This window comes from Artemia sp. Qi Xiang Cuo, chromosome 21, assembly GCF_049724085.1.
Source record: "Artemia sp. Qi Xiang Cuo chromosome 21, ASM4972408v1, whole genome shotgun sequence".
Classification (NCBI taxonomy): Eukaryota; Metazoa; Arthropoda; class Branchiopoda; order Anostraca; family Artemiidae; genus Artemia; species Artemia sp. Qi Xiang Cuo.
Genome location: NC_142814.1, coordinates 5,581,019 through 5,605,756, shown reverse-complemented (window position 1 = coordinate 5,605,756; position 24,738 = coordinate 5,581,019). Strand labels below are relative to the sequence as shown.

General features: G+C 34.8%; 1 protein-coding gene across 2 annotated transcripts in view; it reads right to left on the bottom strand.

Moving 5' to 3' along the window:
• The window catches only part of LOC148939181 (terminal nucleotidyltransferase 4B-like), a 585,918-nt gene that overhangs the window by 120,627 nt on the left and 440,553 nt on the right, over positions 1-24,738 (bottom strand). For both annotated transcript variants that reach the window (XM_089107013.1, XM_089107012.1), the window contains 2 exons: positions 21,982-22,098; positions 4,733-4,963 (listed from right to left, as the gene is read on the bottom strand). In XM_089107013.1, coding sequence (XP_088963139.1) covers positions 4,733-4,963; positions 21,982-22,098 — 348 coding nt within the window. The remainder of the gene's footprint in view (positions 1-4,732; positions 4,964-21,981; positions 22,099-24,738) is intronic.

The following is a 24,738-nucleotide window of genomic DNA, read 5'->3' as shown; positions in this document are numbered from 1 at the left end:
AACTTTTAAACATGGAACTTTGATGTCAATAAATGTATCAAAAGAATGGGCTTATAATGCTGATTCTAAATATATGAATTTTATTAAGTTTAGCATTACTCATCAAAGGCTACAAGCCTGAGAAAATTTACCTGATTTTTTAAAGAGGGGGAAACATCCCCTACAAGTGAAAGAGTTTTAATGAAAACCACACCGTCAGATTCGGCGTATCAGAAAATCCTATAACATAGGTTTCAAGCTCACATCTGCAAAAATCTGCAACTGTGTATTTTTTGCCAGAAGAAAAATATACGAATATAGAAGTTTGTTACGTAAGTTAATTTGTAAATTACGTCAGAACCAAAGTTAGAGACAGCCGTTTAGCAAAGGAAAAGTAAATTTTTTATGTAAATTTTGTTTACTTATTCAATGCCGGCGAGCCAAAATAAAAGCTGCATTAACTAAAAAACGATCAGAAATTAAATACAAAAAACAAGTTTTTTAAACTGAAAGTAAGGAGTGACATTAAAACTTAAAACGAACAGAAATTAGTCCGTATATGAAAGGGGCTGTGCCCTCCTCAACGCCTCGCTCTTTACGCTAAAATTTTTATTGTTTAAAAAAAAGAGTTGTGAGAAAGTCAAACTTTAGCGTGAAGAGCGAGGCGTTGAGGAGGGCACAGCCCCTTTCATATACGGAATAATTTCTGTTCGTTGTAAGTTTTAATGTCGCTCCTTACTTTCAGTTTAAAAAACTTGTTTTTTTTATTTAATCGCAAAAAGAGCCAATTTAAAATCATCAGTTCACATTCAGTAATCTGAACGCTTAAACTGGCTTCAGGAGCAGCAAAAATTCGTAATGAGTTTTGCGCATCTGAGCTCTTTAAGCACTCAAAGAAAAGTCTAAATTTGATTAGCTCTCAATGCTTGGAAGTTTCAAAAAATGGTGTAATATCTGAATGGACCTTAAATACGAGACCCTGAAATAGCTTATACAAAGAGAAAACTAGAAACTACTTTCTGATAGCTCCATTGTAAATCGTATACTTTAATTTCATTGGTTTAACGTTTATGACGTAATTTCACACGCCAATGGAATTATTCCTTGTGTGCGTCTGAGAGGAAGGCCAAATAACCCCGCCCATCTTAATCATTATTGGCTCTCCTGTGAACTTTTAAGCCAATAGAAAGATTAGAACATTAAATTGAACTTGATTGGCTCTTCTTTGTGAAAATATAAGCCAGCAAAAAGAACGAAAATACTTTGAGTCAGAAGTTTAAAGTCAAAGAGAGGTCAAATATTTAAAATAGCCCCGCCTTTTTCTTTGAGGTTGGAAACAGAAAAAAAAATCTTATGAATCATAAACCATGAAAAAAATCTTATAAATCATAAAAGAAAAGATACTCATAAACCATATCTAAAGTTTAGCTCATTCGTGCTAAACTCCATTACTTGCAAAGAAATGCCGGACGTCCTTGAACAGGATAAAACTAGAGCTTCCCCAAGAGGGAGCTACTCCCAAGAGCTACTCCCAAGAGGGAGTAAAAAGTGAAGCTTCAAAATTGGGAGGAATAGTTAGTTTCAAGGTGGCTTGGTACTTTGATGAGTTTCCAGTAGCAGTAGTTTCTTCTTTCAAAGCGAGAAGGAAAAAAGAGACACTCGCTAGCCTGTGCTCCCACCTGTAGTGAAGATCCCCCGGTATTGGTCCAAAGACTCCATTTTCAATAATCTGAAAACTGGTGGTCTAAAAAGGGTTTTTGTATTTTGCCACTCCCTCCTCCACCCCACAAAATACTCAGACCCTTTCCTTTAACTTGTGTTAAACTAAGTGTTTAACTTGTGCGACTAAATGTTAACCTGTATAGTTATTATATCTAATAAATAGTAGAAACATAATACAAACCAGAATTCCTAATTTATAAGCTAAGGATTTAATATTATTTTTTTTCTGAGTTTCTTAGAAAATTTGAATTCAAATTTCTCCAAAACTTAATTTGGTACTTGTATGATATACCCCCTACCTGATATTCTTGTAATATGTTTCTCTGGCACTCAATCCTAATGAAGTATACCAAAGTAAAATACAAATATAATACTTTAGAGCCAAATTTGGGCTATATATTCGCACATTGAGGGGGGTTAGGGTAAAGTATAGCGGGTCTGCATGCCTAGTGTGTTACATATAATGTTTTAGGGGGTAGCGGTGTTTTAACCCCCCCCCCCCCCCCCGAAATTTTTGTCTGACTCGTAAAAACGTAACAAAAATGGATATAAACAAGTTTTTTATGCGCTTTTTTTAGTTTTTTTTCTGTAACCCCACCCCCCGAAAAACTTCCCTGGATATGGCCTTGATGAGAATGATCAAGTACGGTTCTGAAACGTGGGTGATTTGAAAGGCAGAGAAAGATTTTCTTAAGTGTTTTCCAGAGGAATTTTCTGCAAATAGTTCCGTTGCGTTTTTCAAAAAGGTCCTAATGTCCATTTTTTCTAATTTTAAAGGAGAGAAAAATGAAAATAAAAACGCAAAATTAAAAATCTTTGTCACAAATCAGAATTTAAGAAACTTGAAACTTTAAAGAATGATTCCTAGTTAACTTTTTGATCGTAATTAACTTTTTGATCGTAATTAACTTTTTGATCGTAATTAACTTTTTAACCTAGTTAACTTTTTGATCGCTGAAAATGTCCAAATTGCTGAATTTTTCGTTGCTTAAAAAAAATGGACTTGCACTCTTTTTTATGCTCTTTAGAACCATTTAAATAGCTTATATAACTATATATTAATTTATTGATTTAAATATTAATTTATATAACAATTTTATAACTCAGTCAGAATTAAAGATTTTAACATTTTGAATATACCAATTGATAGATCTCTTCAAGTTCTTTCGAACCCTATTCTTAATCCATTTTCGGAAAAAAACTGGACGTAGGCTCTTTTTGCAAAACGCCACAACGTTTGAGGTACCCCTATATCAAACAACAAGCTTCACAAAAAAGGTGGTTCAATCCCACTTTCTATGGCTATAATCAAAGGACGGTTGAGATAGCTTTACGGATTAAGAATGACTGGTCATCAAAGACTGTTCATTTTGGCCACTCGTCTGGAGTCAAAAGAAAAACAGGTCCTCCTTGAATGAGGTGAACAGATGTCACAAGGAGAGATTTAAAGACAGTTGGAGCTCCATGGAAGAGGGTAAGGACGGAAGATTTAAATAGATTGGGATGGGGGAGGAGCGTGCACAGCTGTGTTACCCTTTGGCAGATTGGTGTTTTAGATATTTGTTGTTACTGTTACTGTTGGTAACAGTAACTGTTACTAGTTACTAGTTACTAGTTACTGTTACTGTTACTAGACAGTAATAGTAGTACTAGTTAAATAGAAGCGCTCCAAAGCAGTGGTTGGTGCAGTGTATTTGAAATCCTTTGTCTGAAAGCGATGGTTCGAATCCTGGTGTAGCCAATTATTTGGTTTGGGACGGGGGTCAGTGGCGTAACTCTGTAAGCTCAGTCAAAGTCGACCCAGTTCTAGATGGGTACCTGGAGAATTTGGGGAAGGTAAGCAGAAAGGGTGTGCGAAAGCAAAATATGGCTGGTCCCCATTCCCCCATTGCACTTCCTGGCTCAAGGGCATTGAGACGGAGATCAGCACTGCCGATTTGGACTTTAAGAGTCTAGTGCCGTATCCTTTACCTTTTTTACCTTTTTTCTCCCAAGCTGTTATACATCATTTAAACATTTCGAGTGAAACTCTTAATTGACTTTTCAAGAAATTTAGTACAAGACTCGGGGATCTAATTTGTAGGTCATAAATCTCACCATGGGCGCCCATAAGCTGAATTCCAGGGGGGCAAACCTCGTCTAATTGGCGCTTTTAATGCTATATAATAGAAATCTCAGAACAAAAATATAAAAATAAGGCAGCATCATTCAGCCAGGGGGGAGGGAGCCCCCCCCCTGGCCCCCCTATGGGCGCCCATGAATCTCACACATTTAGCTTGTAAAAAAAAAATGAAATTTTTTTTGACTTTTCTTTAATTTTTTGTTTTTGTCAGGGGCTGATTGGAGTCGATACAGTCTTTTATATTTAGTTTTCTTCAAGGCCGTACCCAGGTTTTTTTTCGGAGGGGGTTTTACTCGATTTTTTTGGGGGGGGGGGTTACACTAAAAAACCTCAAAAAACACATCCAAAATTTGTTTATGTTCATTTTTGTTACGTTTTACGAGACAGACAAACATTTCGGTAGGGGAAGGGGGGGTTCAAACCCCCTAACCCCCCTCCTGGATACGGCCTTGGTTTTCTATATTTGTTTCTTTATTATTCCTTCTTTATCTGGGTAACTTTATAATTCTCTTTTTTTTATTAATTAGTTCTTAATTGACTCGTGTGCCTTCCTCCTTCTTTAAAGGCCAAGTGGCCTTTGAGGAGATCAGTGCAGTGACTGCCCATGACTGAGATGACTTTTTGCTACGTTTTGCGGATGATGGATCACCAATTATTATGGTTTTTGTCCAACTGTCTGAGGCCAAAAAACGAAGCGCCCCCCCCCCAAAAAAAAGAAGTTATTTTCCTATGGAAGAACTAAAATGTAATAAAACCGGAAGAACTAGTCTACAAAATTTTTTTTTATGTTGATAAATAATATATAAGAGTTCCTGAGCCTTAAAAGGCCTAGTCTAAAGCTAAGGTAGGCTACAAGGCAATTATTATTGATTAACACCCCCCCCCCCAACAAAAAAAATCGCTGCTTACCGTGATTACATTTCCTTTTTTGGACTCTAGTATCTTCATATTCACAGGGCCAAAAATGATTTGTTCATACATAATTTCTAGCATTTCTTCATTCTGGGCCGTGCTTTTTCCTCGTCCTAGATGGCTCTCACAATTGGAAATGAAGATAACTTCATGCACATCCCGAGCTATAATACCGCAAATACATTTAAAGATGGCAGAGGGATCGCAGCGACGAAGCTGGATATAGACCTGAGGATAGAAAAACGGTTGCAGAACTTGACATAATAAAAATATTGTAATATAAACAATTGGGGGAACAGAAGCAGCCCCCGAAGAAAAACGAAGTAAAATTAAAATAATAAAGGGTTAGTCTCCTTTTAATTCATTAATCTTAGACTAGTTTTTCCTCGTGTGGTTTATACGAATTTTGGTGTTAGGACTAAAAGAGCAAAACTGGAGGGCACTGAAAAAAAAATGAATAAAGAAAGGATATGCAAATTGAAAAGCACACATCAAAAAGATAAATATGAAAGGCACAAGCAAATAAAAATAATTAAAACAAAACCTCCTAATGCATAAATTAAGATAATTTCAACGGAGTTCAATAGAAACTAGAAAAAATTAAAATACTACAAAGCGAGAAATATTCGCACCAACGCCATCTAGCTTTTCTACTTCTGCTCTATTTAAAATTTCTATAGATCTTTCAACTAAGTTCAACTAATTAGCATTACTAACCAATGAATAAAAGTTTTTCCGTGCAAACCCCAAAGGTAAAGACTCCAAATAATTTTCTCTCCCTCTCCCTAGCTGTCAAGATTAGCTTAGAATTGGCTAGTCAAATGGTTTAGAAGCTTTAGTGCTCCTTGTAAGTTTTAAACTAATACCCACGTGCCAAATCTATGTTTAATATATTGATTATTGGTTTACAAAAAAAAAAAAAAAATATAAAAAGACTTATGGAATTTAAATAGAAGAAGAAAAATTTGGTCAAATTTGGTTCAAATTTAAATAGAAGAAGGAAAATTTGGTTTTTGGTCAATCGGTAAAAAAAAAATCGGTACAATCGTGGAACTTTGCGCCACGATTTTTCCCACACCGCTAAAATTCTTTGTTCAGTTCAATAAAGACCACGAAAATACTGACGTGCCTTCTACAGAAATTTCAAACTTGATCGGTAAACGCAGCAGTTTTACTGACTCCTGCCGTGATTTTACAGATGGTGCCACAACTTTCTATTTGGTTAAATAATCAGTATTAAAATGGTGACATGATATGTACCGAAATCTAAATCTCGGTTGGTAAATGCAGCGGTTTTACCGACCCTTGCAGTGATTTTACGTATTGTATTCAAAACGGATATTATGCTAATTCTACTGACAAAAAACAATAGGTAAAATGGCCAACCAGTCCGTAAAATTTCTTGCCCCCCCTCCCTAACATTTTGGCTAGTAATGACACTGATAGTGTATAAATTGGTTAAGGTCGACATTCACCGGTAAATGCCCGAAATTCCTTTTTTTTCCTTGGAATTAGTCACCGTTGCCAGTCAATTTTTTCAATTTAATGCAAGGTTTGATGATGACACGTTAGGTTCGGTTATATTAAGTTTCGTTAAGTGGGGTTCTGTTGGGTTAGGTTACCTTAGGTTAGTATTTTAACCCATTTCTGATATTTTTAACCCAATCTAACCTAACCTAAACTAACATAATCTAACCTAACTTTAACTTTTACCATCATAGCTCGCATAAAACTCAAAAAGCTGACTTCAAAAGCTAATTTAATCCAAGCAGAGAAAAGGAAATTTTGGACATTCACCGGTGAATGTCTAAATTAACCAGATTTCGGACATTCACGGTAGCATATGTATGTACTGAAGAAAATTCAAAATAAGAGTGCTTTCGGTGTTATTAATTCCAATCCACAAGAAAAGTTTTTGAAGAATGGAGTAAAAGACGGTCAGGAAATTTTAAAAAAGGAAAAAACTGAAGGATTGTTCTGGGTACCCGGCTGACTGACCGTATTTAAACAACAGGCTGTACGAAAAATGTGGTTCAATACCGCTCTCTAGGGCTATTACAAAAGAAAGATTGAGGTTGCTAGGGTACGTTGTGCGGAACGATAAAGGATGAAGGATGACAGTTGCCGAAGATTTTTCTTTTCGGCCAACCGTCTAGGGTTAAAGGGAAAGCAGGTCATCCTCATCTGGGGTGGGAGAACGTCATAAAGAAAGATTTAAAAGAAATGGGAACTTCGTGGGAGGGTGCAAAAGGGAGGCTTTGAATAGATTGGGATGGAGGAGGAGCGTGCGTAGCTGTTTTGGCCTCAGGCGGCTTGGTACTGCGGTGAGTTTTTAGTAGTAGTAGTAGTTTACAAAGGTTCTAATTTTTAAGTTGAATTAACAGTGGTCTTTAAAAAGAAGCAGAAAATAATTAAGCTATTTTCAATTCAGATCAATTACAATTTTTATTATATTATTTATTATATTATATAGGATTTATTATATTATTTATATTATTTTGTAATATTACTTTGACCCGGGTGATTTTTTCTTTAAATTACAACTCATATTAAATAATTTCAAGGTAAAGGAATACAGAGTTGGATTTTACAGTCTCTACCGGCGGTGCTGATCCTCGTTTCATGGCCCTTCAGCCAGGAAGTGAAAATGGAGGGAGGATGGGGTTGGGGACCAGCAATTACATGCTTTCAAACACCCTTCCTGCTTATTTTCCCCACATTTCTCCAGGTACTCACTTAGAGCTGGGTTGACTCTGGTTAAGCTTAAAGAGCTTTGACTCTGCCTCGACCTTTTCGGGGTACCTGCAAGACTGGGGACCTTGCGGTCAACTCTATTCCCACTTGAGGAGCTGGGTTGACTCTGGTTAAGCTTAAAGAGTCACGCCACTGACCCCCGTTCTATACCAAATAACCATCAAAATCAGGACTCAAACCTTTTTGACGTTTCCAAATAATTTAAAACAATTTTCAATTGTCTATTCTTGCATATATTTTTTACAATAAGTACCTGGCAAATTAAGAAAAAAAGTTTAAAAAAAACAGCGTAAGTCACGAAACACATTCTGAGTCCTCAGTCCTTTTTGGATGGAATTGGGACTAAGGGCCAGATCTACCCTTGGGGAATAACCTCCATAGGAGGCACGGACCAAGCCTGTGTTGAAAAATGTAGAATAAGTTTTAGGAGACTTGTCAGTTTATTTGGCCTCCCCCAGGCCACTCAGCGCGTCCCCATGTGGCGATAGGGGAACGCCCTACAGATATGTAGGGTACCTCCATAGGAGGCACGGACCAAGGGGGGCCCTTGTCCCTGGTGGCCCATAATAGAAACTGGTGCACCCTCGCCCGGGGTCATAAATACAGGCGGAGGAAGAAGAAGGCCCCTCAAATGTACACTCAAAAGGGCCCACTGGTTTTTCCACAAGTCCCATGAGTTACAAACCTGCTCCCAGTAATGGGTTAAAATGCATGGTGATGCAGAACACCAGTACGGGAGGATCTATTACTGAAGAACACCTGCGACTAGATTCAAGGTACATATATATGAAGAACGACCCCTGCGCAGGATTGTCTCGACACTTTTCGTGCGCTCGTAAGACTTAGGACATTGCAGCAAACGCTGCCTTAAATCGAAGAGAGGTACCTTTTACTAACCTTATGCCCTAGCGAGTAAAACAGTATTTCCACAGAACTCTGACTAATGCAAAATTCTTCTGGGCTTGGTATGATTTGATGGGCGTTTTCGGACTGAAAAACCTCTTCCTAGCTAATTTATCTACTATGGGTTGCCTCCTCGTAGCAGCAAAATATTTGAAGGCATGAATATACAATGAGTCGGAGGTAATAGGCTTGAGACTGTCTGTGCAGCATTTCAACTCTTGTTGATAGAAGAGCATCGCCAAGTGCTGAAAACCATGTTGTGACCAAGATGGGCCCAGGATTGCACAAAGCGTTCATTCATGGAGGTCCCAGGGACTTCTTGCTGTCCGGTTCTAAGCCGGCTTAAGCACTTCGGTGTAGACTTGAGAAGATATGTGACCCCCGTCCTGCATTGGTATCCGGGATCATTGCTTTTCCTGAGGCGAAAATAATTTCAAAGATTTAAAGAACATGAAAATTGGAACTTCGAATGTTACGACATTAAAAAATGACTATCGTATCGACATTATGACTGACGAATTCAGACGATTCGAACTGGATTTAGTAGGAGTTTCAGAAACTCATTTCCGAGGGGTAGGAAGCATGAAATTAGGTGATATAAAATTTATTTACTCAGGCAGGAACGATGGGGTGCATAGTCAGGGATTAGGGCTCCTGATGAATAAGGAAGCTGCTATGTCTTGTTTAGGCTGGGAAAATATAAATAACAGAATATTAGTTGCTCATTTTATGACTAGAAAGTTCAGGGTATCAGTTACAGTAGTATTCGCCCCTGTAGAACTGACTGACGGAGATACTAGTGACTCAGATGAATTTTACTTACAGTTACAAGAGCAAATAGACACGGTCCCAGGAAGAAATATGATATTACTCGGAGATTTTAAAACCCAGGTTGGTAGAAATAGGGATAGATGGTATCCCAGCCTAGGTAAATTTGGTGTAGGAAAAGAAAACAGTAATGGATACAGACTTTTGCAATGTTGTAGGTTTAACAATCTAGTTATAACCAATACGGTGTTTGATCATAAAATGGCTCATAAGTTAACATGGTATTCACGTGATGGTAAGACAGCAAACCTTTTTGATTGTGTTATAGTAAACCGAAGACTGGCAGGATCAATACAAGATACTAGTGTATATAGGAGTGCCTTTATTGATGTTAAAAGTAAAGATCACCATCTAGTAGGGTCAAGGGTTAATTTAAAACTGAAATATCGGAAGGGTAACTACCTCCCGGGAAGTTATGATGTTGGTAGACTCCAGGATGAGAATTTGAGAGAAACTTTCCAGGAACAGTTGAATACTAAACTTGAGAGTTTCAAATTTGATAATGTGGAAGATGGTTGGAATAATTTTAGAAAAATAATTTTTGAAGTTGCTGAAGGTGTATTAGGGAAGAAAGCTAGAACTGCAGCTAAGAATATTAGTGAAAAAGCTTTATGTTTAATAGAAAGGAGAAAGGACTTGTGCAAGAATTATCTGAGTGATAAATCGTATGAAAACAAAAGAAATGTAAAGAAAGTGGAGAAAGCATTAAGATATGAACTAAGGAGGTGTGAAGTGGAGGCCATGGAGAAAATTGCTGAGGATCTGGAAGATGCAGCTAGACGGCATAATAGTAAAATTTTGTACTGGCACGTTAACAAATTGAGAGGGAGTAGTCAATCCGTACTTGTCCCAGTTAAAGATAGGAGTGGGGTCACAATTAGCGATAAGGAAAAAACTAAAGAGAGATGGGCCGAAGATTTTGAGAACTTGCTTAACCGAGATAGAGTTGCAGGTACAGATATAGAGGAAAATGAAAAAGTTTGTGATACCTTGGATGTGAAGGAAGATTTGTTTTGTGAGGAGGAATTAGCAACAGTACTCAAAGGATGAATGAGTAATAAGGTTTCAGATACTGATAGGGTAGTAAATGAGTTTCTTAAATATGGTGGCTCTGAGGTTAGAAATAAGTTACTGAAGATTATGAATATGATTTTTGAAAAATGGGAAGTACCTAACGATTTTAGGAAAACCTTAATTAAGCCACTTCATAAGAAAGGTGATAAAAGTGAGGGTGGTAATTATCGAGGCATTAGTCTGGTCTCTGTAGGTAGCAAATTACTTAGTAATATGATAATTACTCAGTAATATGATAAGTTTTAGGAGAAGAGCAGTGCGGTTTTAGAAAAGGTAGAGGATGTGTCGACCAAATTTTCACCCTTAGGCTAATAATTGAGAAGTGCCTGAGTTGTCAAACACCTTTGGTCTTCAGTTTTATAGATTATGAGCGAGCGTACGATTCTGTTGATAGAAAGGATTTACCAAAGTTATTATCCTTGTATGGTATACAAAACAAATACCATAAAGTAACTAATGCTATAAAAGAGAGTAACCCAGCTGCATTTAAAGTTGGAAATACGGTTAGCAGCTAGTTATATGTTAAATCAGGTGTTAGGTAGGGTTGTTTTCTATCCCCCTTTATATGGATTATTTTGATGGACTTTGTTTTAAGGAGCACAGGAAAGGCAATGGGAGACCACGGAGTCAAATGGGGAGGAAAAAGTCTCCTGGACTTGGATTATGCTGATGATTTAAGCATCCTAGATGAAAGTGTGAGCAAAATGAATGAAGTTTTAGAGGTTTTGCGAGTTCAGAGTGCTGGAATTGGTTTGAAAATTAATGTTAGGAAGACTAAGTCACTAAGGCTAGGAATAAGTGAAGATGAAAAGGTGACGTTGGGTAACGGAAAGATTGATCAGGTGTACAGGTTCACTTACCTTGGTAGTATTATTAGTAAAGATTGCGGGAGCAGTGAAGATGTTAAAAATAGAATAGCCAAGGCTGAGGGTGTTTTTTCACAATTAAAAAAAGTTTGGAAGAATAGGAAGATAAGTCTGCAAACCAAGATTATAATATTAGAAGCTACAGTGATGACAGTGGTCAAATATGGCTCTGAAGCATGGACGCTCCGAAGAGCGGATGAAGATTTGCTAGATGTTTTCCAGAGAAATTGCTTAAGGATTGTTCTGGGTACCCGGCTGACTGACCGTATTTCAAACAATAGGCTATAAGAAAAATGTGGTTCAATACCGCTCTCTAGGGCTGTAATGAAAGAAAGGGTGAGGTGGTTAGGGCACGTTGTTCGGATGAAGGATGACAGATTGCCGAAGACTGTTCTTTTCGACCAGCCATCTTGGGCTAAACGGAAAGCAGGTCGTCCCCGTCTGGGGTGGGAGGACGTCATAAAGAAAGATTTAAAAGCATTGGGAAATTCGTGGGCGGGTGTAAAAAGGGAGGCTTTGAATAGATTGGGGTGGAGGAGGAGCGTGTGTAGCTGTGTTGGCCTCAGGCGGCTTGGTGCTGCGGTGAATTGTTAGTAGTAGTAGTAATATATATATATATATATATATATATATATATATATATATATATATATATATATATATATATATATATATATATATATATATATATATATATATATATATATATATATATATATATATATATATATATATATATATATATATATATATATATATATATATATATATATATATATATATATGGCTCTAAATATTCTGAATTTACAAAAAAGAAATGTGGGTAAAAAACAAGTTAAAAACATATGACGCTAAACAGCTTATGAATCTGTGATTTTCCTTAAAGATGTAGTATTCGTTGTTTCAACGTTTCCATGGCAGAAACGTTGGCAGACAACGTTTCAAATGTTTAAAGACTAAAATGGTACTAAGGAATATACAGGATTCAGGGCCATATCCAGGATTTTTATTTTGGGGGGGAGGGGGTACAAAAAACTTAGAAAAACGCATCGAAATTGTGAAATTGTATGCATTTTCATTACGTCAGACAAGCATTTTTTTGGAGGAAGATCAAACCTCCAAACCCCTCCCATGGATGCGGCCTTAGATATTGCCCTAAAAATTTCATAGTTTGGAATAGCCAAAAATATTAAAAAAAAATAAATGGGGTTAAAAAGTCAACAAAACTAAGCGAAGACATTTGGCATCAAACTGCCTAAAAAGATGTAGATGTCCTTTGAAGGAAAGCTACGACGTCATTGGGGATCAATAGATTGTTAATGTTTATTTTTTACGGTTGTCAAATTCAACTAATAAGTTTTACTTATCTATTATCATGTTTTGCATTTGGCAACACTGATGAAAATATAGTAATGTCCAAAAATCGCAAAAATTTAAACCCAGAAGAAAATCTCACAAAATTGAAGTTTTCATATACAAATAGACTTAAGATTAACCCAGGGGGCAGAAATATAATGAAATTATTTTAAAATAGCTTAAATTATTTTTAAATAAATTAATAATTTTAAAACAGGGAGCAAACATTATTTTTATTTAAGTGTCCTTGGCATTTTAAGATTTTTTTTTTCTACAGGTTTTAAGCTTCAGAATAGGCTACATTATAAAGTACCCTGATCAATTACGTTTTTACATCTTCACGATTAATATTCATGAAAATATTAGACAGAAAAAGGGGGAAACAAAAGTAATTTTGGAGGGATGTCTTAACGGGTATTTTTGAAGGAAAAGCTAGAAAAATTTTAAAGGCAAGCTTACAAGAAAAGCTTTCAGATATAATAAATTTACGAAACTATAATAAAAAGTTTTTTTCTTAGAACCTTTTGGCAAATACTAGACAGGGAAGAAACAATTCGGTATTGTTCTGGACAGACAAATACGAATTGTAGTTGAAAATAACAAAATAACATGGGTCTTTTTAAAGTTACAGAGTAAGCATCAATTTCATTTGATAAATTGATATGTTAAAGTATACTTTTAGAATTTAGTGTTTTTTTTCGGATATTTTTATCTGAGATTTTTATTAGCTTCTCTGTTTGATTTTCGATTAGATTAGCGTTTCACTGCGTTGGCAGGGCTAAGAGATTTTTAAGCTTCTTTCATAAGCTTATTTTTTAATTTTTTTTTAGCTTTTGAATGGGCTAACCAAGTACACAGCTCATTAAAAAATAATATTTTTACATTCTCAAAAGACTAATTTATTCAAGACGCTTTTAAGCAGATAAGAAAAGTAATTGAATTCTTGAAGGAAACTTTTGAAAAATGCTTTAAGATTTTAGAAATTTACGAAATTTGGCAGTTTTAGAAGTTTCTCTAAGACTTTGCGATAAGCACCCGAGGGAATACGACACATATACGAAATAATACTGAATTGAATGTTATTTCGAATGATTTAATAAATAAATAAAATAAATTCAAAGTCAATTAAGTCTTCCTAAAGTAATAAAAAAAAATTTTAACTTAATTTTACGAATTTTATTAAATTTTTATGAATTTAATGAATTTTATTCTATCTATCTGTAAAAGATAATTTTGCAATTTCCAATTTGTTCAATTAATTTATTTTAATTCAATAGAATTTTTTTAATTAAATCCCCTATTTTGTTGTAATGTCAAATGCTAAAGTTAAGAAAAAAGCCCACTTTTGGGCTTTAAGTAAGGGTCGCAGCTTTAGATTAGGCTTACCACAATACATATTTGCTACATCAATAATTATCTCCTTAACCCCTGGAGAATTTTGCTTATCTATAGCTATTTTTCCTCCCTTAGCCTTTGCCTCCCTCGTTATACCTCAAGAAAAATATCCATTTTCATCCCAATGGAATTTTACAGAGAAAGATATAGGAGAGATTTTGTTCCTCTATATTTTTGAAATATTAATTTAGTAAGCCCCCCTTCCTCTTTTGATGATCATTCAATGTATAATTTATTTTCATTTGAACCTTCTATTTTTATTCTTTTTTATATTCCTTTATTTCTATTATTTGAACCTTCTATTTGTGCAGTCAATGTTTGAATAAATTCTTTAAATTTTTATACTGATCAGCTTAGGTATGATACATTTCGTTTGTAAATTCTTTTTTAATTATTCTTTGTTGTTTCTGTTTTGGAAACACACAAAACAATTTCTGAAGGTTTAACTTACGTAGCAAAAAGTTTTTCCCAAGTAACCAAGGTTAGCGTCCTGTGGAGGACCTTGATTAGTTCCTAGCTAATCGATCAACTTAGTTCAACTGATCTCTAAGATAATGGAGGTATTACTATTTTGAATTTTACCCAAAAATAACTAAAAAAATATGCATTGCATTTCACCTATTTTAATAATACACGTTTAAACATTCATTTTTTCCCATTCTAGCCTTACTGTCCAAAATGCTATTTAATTAGTTTTCCTACTTAAAATTAGCTTTCCTTGTAACATTTCAATTATCAAATTTTGCCCAGCATGATTCGTAACAATTTCAGAACAAATTTCTCCTTAATTTTCCCCTTAATTGAAGGAGACGCTTTTCTTTGACTTCTAGTTTGATTGACAGTTTAAAATTATTCGTCGGACTAATTTTCCTTCCGGTCAATAAGCCCCATTTTCTAAACAAGTAAATTCAAATCCTTGAATAAAAAAACCTTTAATCAGATTACAGCCTAATTTAGAAAATTGCGACCATTTAACACTCAACCTGAAACCTTTTAACATTAACTTTTGGGTTTTCTTGAAATGAAAGACATAAAAGTGTAACAGGGCAAGATGTATAAAATGTGTCTGTGATTTTTTTAAAACTTATTTTTTGCAATTATTTTATATATATAAAATAATATAATCGCAAAATTATTTGCAATAGTGTTACACAGTAACATAATATATATGTTACTGTGAATGTCCGAAATTGGTGAATATCGAGTCACCGGTGAATGTCCAAATTACCTATTTTTTTCCTCCTTGGATTTAGTCAGCGTTGCCAATAAACTTTTTCAGTTTTATGCAAGGTTAAATGGTGAAAGGCTAGGTTAGATTCCCCAATTCCTTTTAAATCCTTCCTTACTATCTCTTTGTACTCTATTTCAATTCAATTCAATCATTTTATTACCCACAACTATACAAGAGAATAATTAGTACAAGTGGAGTACAAACATAATAATAAAAAGAGAGAAAAAAAGAGCATAAAAAAATACTAGCAATTAATTTCTACTAAGTAAAAACTGCAAAAGACCATGGTCAGGGCCAATATTACAAAATGAATTTGCAGAAAGCTTTTTGTGTACATCACCGAGCTTTGGAGTTACATCCGTAACATAGAATGTTTTAACTAGATTCCAATTTCTAGTCCATGGCGGCAGAGAAAGAAGAAAATCGCAAAATTTTAAGTATGTAACTTTAATCTTTTTCAAATCCTTTAGATTAAGAACAGAATGAACACCCGAAAAATTAAGTACAGAATGATCAGACAAAGTCGAGAATAAGCGCCCAAGAGCTCTTCTGTTATATCATCCATATTATTATTCGACTTGGGTTTCAATAAATTCGATCCATTTCGAATTTATTCGAACTGGATCCAGTCCGATGTCCAGTTCCCAAAGATTCAAAGGTTTCTAAAATCCATAGCTTACAGGGCCCGAATTTTGAAAAAACTTTTTTTTAGTTGTCAACCTCGAACCTTAAAGAGCAGAGTATACCTATGACTCCCAATCCCTTAAGGACCCTGGTTTCACTCAATCACCAATCTCTTAAGGACACCATTGAGCTGGATACATTCTGGATACCAAAACTCATAGGCAAAAATCAATGGAAGGCCTAGAGATTTAAATCTAGATAAAGACGTTGAAAAACAATTGTTGAAAGAGAGACTTTAAACAGTTGAAAATATATGTTTTTTCTCTTTTTCTGCCGGCACTGCTTTGTTTAATACTTACTGAATAATTCAATGATTTGTTTCAAAAAGCTAAAACTTATAAACCTGTTTTTTCTCTTTTTATCTCTTAGTGTTATTTTGTTTGACACTGTTTTATGTTTCTTTTAAGCTTTTGCATAAGCTTTAATAGCTTTTCATAAAACTATGATTAGTTTTATTCGATCTTAAGAAAATGGTTAACCTCCAAGTTCCTTCGAAAAAAATTAAAATTAAAATTATTAGATATTAAAATCTAGAATACTAAAACATTATATTAAAATGAAACTCAGAATCGAAAGAACTAAAATTTTAAATAGAATAATATTATACATGACAAATTTTGTATCTAACGAATAAATATTAAAGTGCTAAGGACATGAAAGAAAATAATTTTTGCCTCCCCCCCCCTTTGGAACCATCCTAGGTCTAAAATGAATAAAAACCACATTTCTCTCTTAGGGCTTCTTAGCCTTATTTTCGTCACTATTGTCATGCGAACCGTAAGAATAAGTCAGCGAAACTAATTAATCAAACTTGACGCCTTTCGCCCAAAACTTCGAAAATTAACAATCTTTTGATTCCTAAAGGCAACTACACCTTCAAAGAAAAGCTACGACTTCTTAAGGTGTTTGGTGGCATGTGCTTTAAGCTCATTTTTTGATGATTTATGGCGCAAATTTCGTTTTTTAAGTTCTTTTTTTAAAGAATTTATTCAAACATTGACTACACAAATAGAAGGTTCAAATAATAAATTTAAATAGATATAAGAAAATAATAAAATATATAAAAGATAATAAAACAGAAGGTTCAAATGACAATAAAGTATACACTGAATGGTCAAAAGGGGTGGGGGAATGGGAAGATTTACTAATTTAAAATTTCAATAATACAAGGGAGAAGATTTCTCCTATATCTTTCTCTGCAAAATTCCATTGGGATGAAAATGGGGATTTTTCTTGAGGTAGAACGAGGGAGGAAAAATAATTATAGAAAAGCGAAATTCTCCAGGAGTTAAGGAAATAATTATTGGTGAAGTAAATATTTTCTGTGGTAGGCCTGCTCTAAAGCTGCAACCTTTACTTAAAGCCCAGAAGTAGGCTTTTTTTTACTTTAGCATTTGACATAACAAGCAAATAGGGGATTCAATAAAAAATATTTATTAAATAAAAATGAAATTAATTTAAAAATAGGAAATTGCAAAATAATCTGTTACAGATAGATAAATTAAACTGCATATTAAGCCCTTTTTCATTAAAAATTAAATTCCCAAAATTTCCTAACTTTTTAAGGCGCATATGGCTGTGTAAGTTTCCATTTATCCAATTTAAACATTCAGATTTCAATTTCATTATCCAATTTCTGTTTATTCAATTTCTATTTATTCAATTTAAACAATCCGATTTCAATTTCATTATCCTTGCTACTTTAAAAAACATCCTAAGCCAAATGAAGACGCAATCAAATGATAAGCTTGTTTACCCTTTATTAAAACTCGAAAATAAAGACAAAGTATTGAATTACTTGAAGACCACAAATACCACAAAAATGTGGTAGCAGGTAGTAGTCGGCATAATGTTTCACGGAAACCCACTCTTTCTTCCGAGCAAATAAACTTTGAATCATAATTCGTAATTATAAGTCCATGTTAGATAGTAAAAAATGGGTTTTAACAGAAGCTGGGCATTGACAAAGAAAAATCATTACGGGGTACCTTAGGGCTGGCACGTACGCAGGGGGGGGGGATCCAGGCCTGTCCCCCGAAATCTCACGATTTGCCTCCCCTTAAAAAACAAATTTCTTCGTACGTGCCTGCCTTAGGGCTACATTTTGAACGTACCATGGAATAGAAAAAGTGTCGCCTGGACTCATCTTAGGTATATTAATTCCTGAAAACCTCAATTTTCAAATTTTTAGGGGAGTTGAACATTTTCATATGTATTGCTACATTGAACCGTGATACACTTCACAAGGGTTTAGTTCGTAAAAATTTAAACATGAAGAGTCTTTTGATTCCCAATGACAATTACGCGTGGACGGCTAAACCTTCTTCAGCTGTTTAGTCCTATATATTTTTAGCTTTTTTGGCTGCTTTCCCCCCGTTTCTGTGACCATAAAATTACCCATATATGAAAACGGTACCCACATGACGGTAAGACGGCCAAACTTGTTGATTATGTTATTGTAAATTGAAGATAGGAAGGATTGATGACAATAGGGTACATATGAGTGTTGTTCCTGATGTTTAATGTAAACACCACCGTCTAATGGTGACTAGAATTGGTTAAAGATGATATTTGGTATATGTAACTATCTTCAAGCCATTTATGACGTTGACAGACTCCATGATAAGAATTTGAAAGGTACTTTCCAGGAACAGTTGGATATGAAATGGAGAGTTAAGAATTTGACAATATAGATAATAGATGGAATAATTTTAAAAAATTGGTCGTCAAGTAGTGAAAAGTGCTTAGAGAGGAAAGTTAGAAAGAACACTTGGAGTATTAGTGAAATTTTTAAAAAGGTTAAAGGAGAGAAGGAATTTGTACAAAGTGTCTGAAGGACAGATCACACGAGAATACGCAAAAAAGTAAGGGAAATAGAAAAGGCATTAAAGAATTAATTAAGGAGATGTGAAATGGGGTGAAATGCAGGCCATGAGGAAAATTGCCAATGATCTTTAACATGCAGTCAGACGACATAATGGTAAGATACTGTACTGCCATTTTAAGAAACTGAGAAGTATTAGTTAGTCTGGACTTAGCCCATTTAGATTAGGAACGGAGTCTTCAATTGATAAGATGTTAATCGTAGTTGGAGCATTTTGATAAAGTTTTTAACCGAGATAAAGTCGCAGGAAATGATTTAGAAAAAAAAAAAATAGATGAAAAATTGACAATTTGAAGGTGAAGGAATGATGATTTCGCGTGGAGGAATAAAGAATGTATTGAAAGAATTACAAAATACTTAAATAAAGGATTACAAAAGGTCTCAGGTGCTGATAGTGTGGTAAATGAATTTTTGAAATGCGGTGGTTGCGAAATTAGGAATTAGTTCGATTTCTCTAGGAAGCAAGTTACTTAGCATGATGGCATTGAATTGACTAAGAAATGCTGTGGATATAGGTTTAAGAGAAGAAACGAGTGGGTTTAGAAAAGGGAGACGAAGCGTCAACCAAATTTATATTAATATACTAATACTCTTAAAATATACTAATAATTAAATATATATATATATATATATATATATATATATATATATATATATATATATATATATATATATATATATATATATATATATATATATATATATATATATATATATATATACATAGGCGTAGGGAGGGGCAGCTGCCCCCCCCCCTAGACCTTCAAATTGACATTAGATAAGGCTGAAAAAGCAGATGGTTTGGAAAAAGCAGTTGATAAAACTCCATCACACTATCGACTGCCCCCCCCTAGACAATATGCTGCCAAATGCTGCCTACGCCCATGTATATATATATATATATATATATATATATATATATATATATATATATATATATATATATATATATATATATATATATATATATATATATATATATATATATATATATATATATATATATATACAGATATTGACGAAGACCACACTGCCTTTCCATATCAAACAAACACAACTTAAAAACAATAGGGAAATTTTTTCCAAGACAGTGCAATTTAAATCGGTGAATATTTCGGCCCTATGTCCAAGGGCCGTCTTCAGTACAACTCGCCAAAGAGGGGTTTATCAAATACCCTGCGATTGTGGCAATTACTACGTTGGCAGAACTCATCAGAATCTAGAAAAACGGATACACCAGCATAAAGAAGACATAGACAAAGCGTTAATTGCTAATAATTCTAATAACCCCTTTGATTCTGCTTTAGCTATCCATATATTTGATAATCCCGGCCACAAAATACTTTTTGAAAAATCTTCTCTCATTAGTAGTGATTTGGGGATAAAACAGGTGGTCTGGGAATCAATCGAAATTAGGCTCAAAATAAATAAAAATATTTCCTTAAATAGGGACTTAGGAGAATATTCACTGGATTCTTTATACTCAAATTTAATTAAAAATGATCTAACAAAATATTTTATTAAACCAATTGACAATAGTATTGAACCCGTTACAAAAAGGCCTTTAAGACTAGCTGCTAAAAAAGCAAGATTAGCTTTGAAAACTTGCAGTTAATAATTTCATTTTATTTCGTTTGAATGAATTCATCCTCTCTCATCATTTTATTTATCAGTCCTGGTTGAACTTCGTTGAAGTAAGGATGAAGAAACATCCCCTAAAAGTAATAGAACTTTAATGAAAATCACACCATCAGATTCAGCGTATCAGAGAACCCTACTATAGAGGTTTCACGCTCCTATCTGCAAAAATGTGGAATTTTGTATTTTTTCCTAGAAGAAAGATCACGGATGCGTGTTTATTTTATTTATTTTATTTTTTTTTTTTTTTCCCAGGGGTGATCGTATCAACCCAGTGTTTCTAGTATATCGCAGGAGGGCTCATTCAAACGGAAATTAAAAGTTCTGGTTCCCTTTTTAAGTGACCAAAAAAAATGGAGAGCAACTAGGCCCCCTCCCACGCTCATTTTTTACCAAAGTTACCCGATCATTTGAGATAGCCTTTTTGTTCAGCATGGTTGAAAAATATAATAACTATGTCTTGGCGGATGACTGAATCCCCCACACTCCCCGGGGGAAGGGCTGCAAGTTATGAACTTTGCCCAATGCTAACATATAGTCTTGGTTATTGAGAAGTATACAAACGTTTTCAGGGGGGGTATTTTTTCTGGTAGTTCGGGGGGGGGGGGTTACGTGGGATGATATTTCCATGGAGGAAGTTTTTATGGGGGAAGGGACATTACTATGAAGGGGGTGCCAGATTTCCCTGCATTATTTAAAAAAACGATCAGAAATTAAATAAAAAAAAAACTAGTTTTTCAACTGAAAGAAAGCGCAACCTCAAAAATTAAAACGAACATAAATTATTACGTATATAATTGGGTTCGCCCCCTAGTCAATACCTCGCTCTTTACGCTAATTTTTTTTAATAATTTCATAAGACCTATTTATTCTAATTAACAGCCTTTGTGATTAAGGGGTAATTTTTAAAGAATTGGAACAAAATTTGAACTTTAGCGTAAAGAACGAGGTATTGACTTGGGGGCGAACCCCCTAATATACGTATTAAAAATATATGAATATAGAAGTTCGTTACGTAAGTTAATTCGTAAGTTACGTATATTTATTACTAATAAAAACGTTCGTAAATAAAATTAAACAACTTTCGAGAGAGCCATTTAACCAAAAAAAGTAAAATTAATATGCAAGTTTTGTTTTAATTATTCATGTACGGTGAGCAAAAATCAAAACCTGCATTAATTAAAAAACGTTCAGAAATTAAATAAAAAAAACAAGTTTTTTTTACTGAAAGTAAGGAGCGACATTAAAACTTAAAACGAACAGAGATTATTCTGTATATGAAATGGGATGTCCCCTCCTTAAAGCCTCGCTCTTTACGCTAAAATTTTTATTGTTTCAAAAATTTAAGTTGTGAGAAAGAGTCAAACTTTACCGTAAATAGGGAGGCGTTGAGGAGGGGACAGCCCCTTTCATATACAGAATATTTCTGTTAGCTAAGTTTTAATGTTAGTTTTAAGTTATTTAATAGCAATATAAGCCCCAGTGATAACTTTAATAATCATATTTCTTTAATATCATATCATATGCACGCATAGGAAAATTTTACGGGAGGGATTTGGATATTACCACAGAAAAATACAAGCAAGTTCTCTAGGTTTATTATACTGGTACAACCAAACAATGCGGTACCAACCTCAAAATCGTTATCTTTGTACAATAGTCCGACGTTTTGCCTCACTTCCCGAACCTCCCGATCTGCGATGACGTGACTAAGTGTCGAATAACAGTAAATGGCTTGTTTGTCTTCTATCTGTAAAAAAAGTGTATATACTTTTTTGTTCAATACAATATTTGGTACTTGTGAATTAAACGAAACACACTTAAGATTTACGCTTAGATCTTAGAAAACCGGTTTCATAGCCACAAAGACAAGTGACAGATGATACAATGCATTGGAATTGTACAATTAGGGCTATATATTTGCACATTCGGGGGGGGGGGGGGTAAGGTTAGGGGTGATGTACAAATATATTAACCCCCCCCTAGTATGCAAATATATAGCTCAAATTCTATTATTATATGAAATAAAGGTTATATGAAGGTTATATTTCATTAGGAATAACCTAACTTCACTTCCTGGGTTTAATCAACAAGTTAATCAACTTTTTTCGTTTAATTAACAAGTGCCCAGTATTTATTCCGATTAAAGGATCATTAATTAAAAATAAGAGAGAAAAAAACAACGGACAACAAAACAAATAAATAGGTAAAAATACGCAAATAGCCAAGCAATTATGGAGAGGTTCAATTAACGCACATATAATAATAATGATAATAATAATAATAATTTATTATAAGCCAAAAAAACAGGCCATACAGTATTCTTAAATACACTCCACAAGAAAAATAACATAAATATCACTCATTGATGTCAACGCTTCAATTAATTATTTACATAACTGCCTGATTGTCCTTTTTACAGTCGTCTGCAGGATCCTCGGGAACTTCAAGTTACCACCCTCAAAATACTTTCCCCTTAAAAGAGAAAGTTGCTGGCACTCGGCGAGAATATGGGCCACATCCTCAATACCAAGGTTACATCTGGGGCAAGAGTAATCCACATCTGTATCTGGGGCCACCCTTTTTCTTTCAAATACTCTTTTTTCTATTTTTTAGTGGCAGGCAATTCGCTCGGACCCGAAACCAAGTCCCTAATGTCTCCCCCGGTAATCCTAGTTTGAAATAATATTCAAGTCCAAATATCTCTTTTACTTGGGATTAAAACTTCAATGTCTCAGATGTTTTAACTGCCTGGGTCCACATTTGGATTTCCTGGTCTTTTATTGTTTCTATAATCTTAGCAAAAAACGGCTCGTCCCGATCTAACGGTCCTAGCCTCTCATTCCAAATATAAGATATTCCTACTCCATCTAAAACATTTTTTATTTGATACGGCCACGATCTTTTACGTTTCGACCGTAGCATTTCCAGATAAACTGCTTTTGCTAACCTGTCTTCTGGCAGAATTTGAACTTTTAGCCAGTACCGGATCATCTGTGCTAATCTACTCATTCTCAGCGAAAATATTCCTAGGTCACCTTTTATTGCCCGATTGTGTATATTTCAAATACACAGGATGGAATCCGACCCTGATGCGAATAAATTAAAAAAAAATCCACTGAAAGAAAAGATCAACATTAAAGCTTAAACGAACAGAAATTATTCCATATTTAAGGGGGTTTTCCATCTCCTCAATACCTCGCTCTTCACGTTAAAGTTTATTTTAGAACTTGTAAAAAAGCTTCTTACCATATAAGCAGCGCTATAGCACTGCCAAAGTAAAAACCGATATGGGCACAACGTATTATTATTATTACTATTTTTTTCTTCTTTTTTTGGGGGGGGGGGGGTTTAGACCAGAACACGTCGTATAGGAGTTGTCATAGAAACTTTAAAAAAAGCTGATTCGATTGGAAAATGGGAGGGCTAGTCACCTTTTTAATAGTCAAAAGTAATAGTAGGACAATAGCCCCCCCTGTCAATCATTTCCCCAAACACATCCAATCAAAATTTTGAGATAGCCATTTTGTTCAGCGTAGTTAAAAAATTCCGAAAATGATGTCATTGAGCAAACCCCCCCCCCCCAGCCCACAGGGCAAGGGTTGCAAGTTATGCCCTGGAGGCATATAAGGTTTTTATAGAATGGGTGGTCATACAAACTTCGGAAGGGGCTCCAGGGATTGGTAATCAGAAGTTCTAGTGCCTTTTTTCACAGTCAAGGTGATCGGGGGATAGATACTCCCCCTCCCCCAAACACACGTCGCATTTTCCCGAAATGCATCTGGTGTAAAATTTTAGATGACCCTTTGTTGTCATAGAAACTTCAAAAAGGGCTTATTTGAATCGAAATTGAAAGGACTAGTGCCCTCTTTCATAGTCAAAATGATTGAAGGTTCTTATGGAAGGAGTGGTTGTGTGAGCTTTAGAAGGGACTCATTCGACTGGAAATTTAAAACCCTAGTTCCCTTTTAAGAGTGAAACGTGACGGAGGGAGACTAGCCCCCCTCCCTGACAGTATCTATTCCCCAAAACACATTCGGTCAAAATTGTGAGATAGTCATTTGTTACAAATAGTTCACAGAGCATATAACAATGTTTTCAGGGTGGACACAACCCCAAAAACCCAGGTGCAAGGGATGTAAGTTATTCCCCAGTGAATACAAGGTTTATATGGAACGTGTGATCGTATAAACTTTGGATCAAATGGGGCTCAATCTATTGGAAGTTGGAAGTTTTAGTGCCCTTTTTAAGAGTCAAAAGTGCATGGAGGGCAATTAACCCCCCAAGCCTATCATTCTCCATAACACATCTGAATTTTAAGAGACCTATTTTGTTCAGCATTGTTGAAAGGTCCAGTAACTATATTTCTGGGGATGGCAGCCTCCACACA